The 6,630-nt window shown below is 37.6% G+C and overlaps 1 gene segment (V, D, J or C); it reads left to right on the top strand.

The window, feature by feature from the left end:
* Positions 1 to 4,779: 4,779 nt before the first annotated feature.
* Positions 4,780 to 5,377, top strand: LOC134760138 (T cell receptor alpha variable 16-like). The segment is given in 2 exon segments: positions 4,780 to 4,913; positions 5,028 to 5,377. Coding segments are annotated over 2 exon segments (463 nt in total).
* Positions 5,378 to 6,630: the final 1,253 nt, after the last annotated feature.

The raw sequence follows: 6,630 nt of genomic DNA on the forward strand, positions 1-6,630 counted from the left end.
ACTGGATTTTTCACAAGTGAATTGGTTTATTTATTGCTATTGAATTGGTGTGTCCATCGGGGAAAAGAGGGCCCAGGGATTCCTGTTCTGCCATCTTTCTGATGTCACACATTTCAGGGACAGAATTCTTACTGTTCTCTTCATGGGCTTCTTTATTTGCCCTTCACCAGAACTGACCTCCTCTTGGGCATCTAGTTGAATGTGGTGTTCACTGTGGTTCTGCCTGAGTGCCAGCAGGCCGCCCTGCAATGAGAGCTCAATCATATGCTTTAAACTTTCCTTGACATTTCTTTTAGTTGTGCCTCTTAAGCAGTAGAAGGCTGGATATGAAAACCATTCAGATCATTTCTATATCTTAATAGAAAAATTTAGCCTTTTAAACTTATATATGCATGCATTTATTGCTACAACTAGTATTTTCAACTTATCTTACTTGGCATAGTAACATTTGACATTGTAGAACACTTCCTTCCTGGAATGCTTTCTTTATTGGTTTTTAGAAATCCCACTCTTTCTTCATTCTCCCTCAATATTATCAGTTGTTCCTTCTCAGTCTTTTTTGCTGTTTTTTTCTCCTCATTTATCTAATCTTTAAACATTGGCATGCCTCAGAAATTTATCCTTGGAAATCTTTTTCCTCTATAAATACTTTATTCACAGCTGGTTTTATTCAGTCTCCTGGCTTTAAATCCCATTTAAATACCCAAATTTATAACTGAATCCCAGATAACTCATCTTGATTCTGGATTCGAGTATCAAATAATCTATTTGACATCTTCTTTTTGACATCCTCCACTTAATATATCTGAAAATAGTCTACTGAATTTGACCTCTATACTCACTAAGCCTTCCTTACATCCCACTCGCTTCTTGTGAACGTTTCTTCATTTTGGTAAAACACAACTCCATTTACCAAATCTTCTAATCCCCTTAGCCAAAAACTTTGAAATCATCATTGTCTTATCACTTTTCTCACATCCCCGCTTGATCCATTAGGAATTCCTATCAGCCATTTCTTCAAAATATCCCCATAATCAACCAGTTCTCATAACCTTTACTGCTACCACTCTGATTCAAGCCACAGTAATCTCTTGCCTAGTTGATTGAAAGAAACCTAACTGAACTTCTTTCTTTTGCCATTGTTCCTCTTCTGTCTGTTCTCCATGCAGCAGGAGAAGCAATCTCTTTAAAACATAATTCAGATAATTTCATTTCTGTGCTCACAACTATGTAATGTCTTACCATCTCACTCAAAGGAAAACCAAATTCTTTTCTATAATATACAAGTCCACCTAGCTCCCTGCCATATCTTTGGCATTTGACATCAGCTACCACCTTCCTACTTACTCCCGCTTTCCAGCCTCACTGCACTTATTGTTGCTCTAACATACCAATTATTTTCCTGCCTCAAGGTCTTTGCAGCTGCTCATTTCTCTGCCTTGTGTACTAGTACTCCAGGTAACCACATGGTTTATTTCTACACTTTATTCTGCCAAATAGCCATGCACAAAATATTTACTGCAGATTATTTTTGTAATAGTGAAAATTAAAACACAAGATGTTTCTCAAAGAATGGCTACAGAAACTGTAATAAATCTATACTATGGAATATTAGGAAGCAAACATGTTAACATCAATAGGTTATCAGGACATATAATTGGGTACCAAACACATTGCAAACTGCTGTGTGCTTGAAAGTTATAGTCAGATAAAATTTTAAACTGTATATATATTGAGTATGTATTCATCCACTTGTTCTGCAATATTTTTAAATTAATAATAAAAAATAGGCTCCAATTTCTTTCTACAACTTTGTAGAAATAGGCTCCAGTTTCTTTCTACATCTTTGTCCATTTGCTCTTCTTTTATTTTCATTTAGTAAGGGCCTCTTTTCAACTGGCAAGCTTATTTAGCTTCTTGATTGCATTCTGTTTTATCTTTTCTAGGAACAGACAACAATGATCATATTCTCCTTAAATCTTTGTCTAACCATCCTTTGTTGTAAGAAATGGCTCCTTATTTCTGGGTTCGTTTTGTACTTTTTGAGGTGTTACTTGATATACATGAAAAAACACACATGTGCACGTTTGTCTTTCCCACTAAACTGCAATGTCTTGTGGGTAGAGAAAATGTCCTACTAATTTTTTAATTTCTTAAGACCTAGCACAAGATCTAGCTTATAGTAGACCTCAATAAATTACTAAGGACTTACTTTGAAATAAATTGGAGAAATCACATTAAACCTTGAAGAGGCAATTTGATAAAGTATTTTAATATGGTAATCTCTTGTACATGGAATTTGGAGGAAGAAACCAGTTTCCTTTTTTTAAAAAAAAAATCACCATAAGCCTGACAGTTTTTTTGCTCTTGACAGTCTGGGTGGTTCCTCAGGAAAGAATTGGGATGAAGGCTCTGGGACTCCACAGATGAGTTAGTTGGCCTGATGGTTTCAGACCACTAGGAGGCTCTCTAGGCTTTACTCTAAATGAGGAAGTTTTCCCTCAAGTTCTGAGATAGCTGACTCAGCGAAAAACTGAGAGCATCAGTTAGCAAAGCATCTGAACTAGTCATATATGAAACGGACAAGGGGAGTCTCCATTTATTCATCTGCAAAGATGTTCTGTGGCTGTGATGGGTGTCACAGAGACGGTCTCCCAAGAAGATTGATCTTAGAAATCAGCAAGGGAAATGATAAAGGTGGAAGCCTTACAGTTTTAATGTTTATGACTAAAACTTCTAAAATAATGAGTCTCTATTCTCACTTTGAAATTATTTCAGTAATTTCCACCTTCTTTTATACCTCCTCTGAAACTAGAAAAACAAGAAAAAGGAAATGAGAAGAAATGGGAAAAAATAATGAAAATATTCAGAGAGAGGATAAAAGAGAGTAAAAGAAATAAGAGGTGGGGGGAAAAAGATGACACATTTAATTGAATTTCAAAATGTGGTCTATGCCTCATATAGTTTCTGTGTTGCAAGGTTAAAGAATTCTAGAGATCTGATGCACGACAATGTGAAGATACTTACCACTACTGAATTGTACATTTTAAGATAGTCAAGATGGTAAATTTAATGTTATGTGTTTTTTTACCACAATAAAAAATGTGACCTCTACCTCTTGTTCAGAGAGCAGAATTGACCAGGTGGGGCTGCAAAGTGAGTGGAGAAAGTGTTGGATAGAAGAAGAGAGATGGAAATAAGTTGGGGTGGCCATCATATACACGTGCTATTTCTCTATCAACCAAAGTCTCATTGGAGACATTTTATGTGTTCATGATGACTATATGTCCTATGTTAACAGAGTTCTCTTAATTTAGTTGTATTGTATTTACTCCTTTAAGGGTGATTAAATAAATGATGCATTCGATGAGATATTCTTTCTTTGTGAGAGCTGTCTTATAAATGAAATCACAATCACTTTTCAAATCACATGTCCTGATTTTTTTGGCTAAGGAAATTGGGCCACTGACCCTGATAATTTTTTCAGGCTATACTTGATCCAGATGAGGCTCCCATTTGTCTCTGAGATATCTTTTCCCTTTCTTCACTCCCCTCCTGACTTGTCCGATTACTGGGTACTTTAAGTGGAGGCAATCCTGAGAGCATAAAAAACCTAGACATTTCTGTGTCTCTAGTCAGCAGTGCAGCATTCAGCAGGGTACTGACATCAGCAATTATGCCGGTACACTGCGGGAAAACTAGAGGAAAATCTCTTTGCTCCCTGATCTCATTGTATTCCACCTCATTTAAGTAACAGCATATCTCTTACTTTTTTCTGAGCTATTTGGAGGCCAGAAGAGAGACTTTCTCAAGAGAATTAGTTTTCTTTTTAGAAAAAAAGATATCTGCAGGAGATGCTAACTCCATGACCCATAGTTTTCTGCTCTTAATCCCAGAGCTTCCGTCTACTTGACCCCAGATTTATATCTGACCCCAAAATGGGACACCTCACTTGAGCTCTCTCAACATAGCTTGACTGAGAGCCGGAGAAAACCTTTGGTTAAGGACCAGGGATTGGGGACACTTTCAATCTACCATTTTTCTACAATTTCCCTCTTTCTGAGCCAAATGATTGTTCCTTTTTTTACGGCCTTCTTTTCTTTTCTTTTTTCTTTTTTTTTAAAGCGTGTAGAACTAAAATCCCAAAGGGCCATTTCATGTGTGGGGAAGGTCAGAATCAATGACGGTGGATGGAAAATAAAACAACTTGATCTGGCAATGTTTAAACATTTCACTAAAATATCTGTGCAGAAATTTAAATTTCTGTGAAGTGTAATCGATCAATATTTTTTCTTATGTTTTTTGACTGTCATGCTTAGAAAATCCATCATCATTCTAAATTTATTTTAAAAGTTTTTTATTTTACTTAAAATATTAAATGTTATGTCCTTTGGACTTCATTTGATAACAGGCATTAAGGTAGGCATCTTAACTTACCTGTTAACTTCCAAATGATTGTTAGGATTGCACATTTTCCCCCATTTTAACTAAGTTTCCATATATATTTGTATATTTGAACTTTATATTCTACTTCATTAAGCCCTATATGTGGATTTTTAAAATAATATTCTATTCAATTAGTATAGCATCACACTTTGTCTTACTAACTGAGGAGGAGATTTTCATTCTCTGAATTTGAAGGCTTCCTGAAGCCTGAGCTAGCTGCAGTATTGTATTTGGCCTCTAGAGGGAGATGTTACACAATTGAATTTGATAGCCAAAAACAACCTGATCTTTTTGAAGAAGAGCTTTTGGCTATACATGCTGGGTAAACTCATCCACCTCTCTGTCAGAGTGTCTATGTGGCTGAATCGTTTCCAGAAAAGACCTCCAGAAAATATCTTCCTGTTTCTCCACAGGTCCAGACATGAAGCCCACCCTCATCTCAGTGCTTGTGATAATATTTATACTCAGTGAGTAAAGCCTCTTTTTGTTCTATTTTTCTATGGTATTCTGATTTAGAATAAATTTAATGAATATTATCCCCAGTCTGTAAGGCTTTTCCTGATCCAGAATTGGTGTTATAGGAGGAACAAGAGCCCAGAGAGTGACTCAGCCCGAGAAGCTCCTCTCTGTCTTTAAAGGGGCCCCAGTGGAGCTGAAGTGCAACTATTCATACTCTGGGAGTCCTGAACTCTTCTGGTATGTCCAGTACCCCAGACAACGCCTCCAGTTACTCGTGAGACACATCTCTAGAGAGAGCATCAAAGGCTTCACTGCTGACCTTAACAAAGGCGAGACATCTTTCCATCTGAAGAAACCATTTGCTCAAGAGGAAGACTCAGCCATGTACTACTGTGCTCTAAGTGGCACAGTAGCTGGTTTTGCAAGGAAGCAGAACACAAACCCTTTAAATACAGGAAATATTTCTTTGTAAACTCTCTGCATGGCCACAGCGGGGCATTCTTTCTCCAGAAATTAATATTGAGTTTATCTCCTAGATATTATATCATCAGTTGTCAGTTAGCTACAGATTAACCTCATAATTTTGTCCAAAAAATTCTCATTATTTACCCTGCTTAAATTAATTTTAAAAATAGTAAATGTATTTATTTTGTCTAGTAGTACTGGAAACATACTTTTGAAATAAAAACTATATTGCATGGCATAAAAAGTATTCTTTTCTGGGTTCAGAGGTACTGTCCAGACTTCCACTGCACAGTCCTACCTCTCCAACTCCTCTGCTGCCCCACATGATCCCCACATGTGGTTGTCACCACATACCTGAGCACAGTTCCTTAAAGTGCTCTGCTGTTTCGTGGCTTGTGATTGTTCATCTTTCTGTATCTATTACCTTTTTTTCCATGAGTTTTATAGACTTCTCCTATCTCAATTAGGGTCCAGCCAGGAAAAAAGAAGCCCAATGAAGTTTAATATAAAGATTTATTAAATAATAATAAGTAATTAACTACTGATGGGTAAAAAAAAAACTCTAAGGAATATAGGAATACACATGTAAGCAGAAGTTCCTGTCTCTAGGACTAAGGTAGAATCCCAGGAAAGGAACAGATTGGCATAATCATGACCCCTCCTGCCAAGGCTATGATTCAGATCTCACTGGGAGCCTGCTGGATAGTGTAGCTGGAGCCTGCTGGATAGTGGAGCCTGCTGGATACTGGAGAAGTTTGCTGAGGTGCCAGAGAAAAATACCAACAAGCAGAAAAATACCTACCAGGATTACAACACTATGCGTGGGAAGCCCGCAAAGGAGTGCTGCTGAACTTGCTTATGGTGGCTGTGAAACTTGCCAAGAAACCACCTGTCAGGCTTGCTGGAGGGGAGTGCCACTGGTGTCCTACAGGCCAACCAAACATAGTGGACAAGAAGTGTGGAAAACATATCAGAACCAGGAAGAGAAGCGTCATCCTTTTGTAGGGTCCTTCCAGCCCCCTCTACTGACAAACCCTAATATCAAATATTTAGAGGGCCCAGATCCAGTTCACAAATAGGGTAATAAGGGTGGATTTGGAGCTGAGAGGTAATACATTGATAATTGTCACACCCTATCCCTCAGGCTACTGATCTTTCATATGCATTCCTTTTTTTTGCTTTCTTCTTTCTTTTTTTGAGATGGAGTCTCATTCTGTCACCCAGGCTGGAGTGCAGTGGTGCAATCTCCGCTCACTGCAA

The sequence above is a fragment of the Pongo abelii genome, chromosome 15 (assembly GCF_028885655.2).
Source record: "Pongo abelii isolate AG06213 chromosome 15, NHGRI_mPonAbe1-v2.0_pri, whole genome shotgun sequence".
Classification (NCBI taxonomy): Eukaryota; Metazoa; Chordata; class Mammalia; order Primates; family Hominidae; genus Pongo; species Pongo abelii.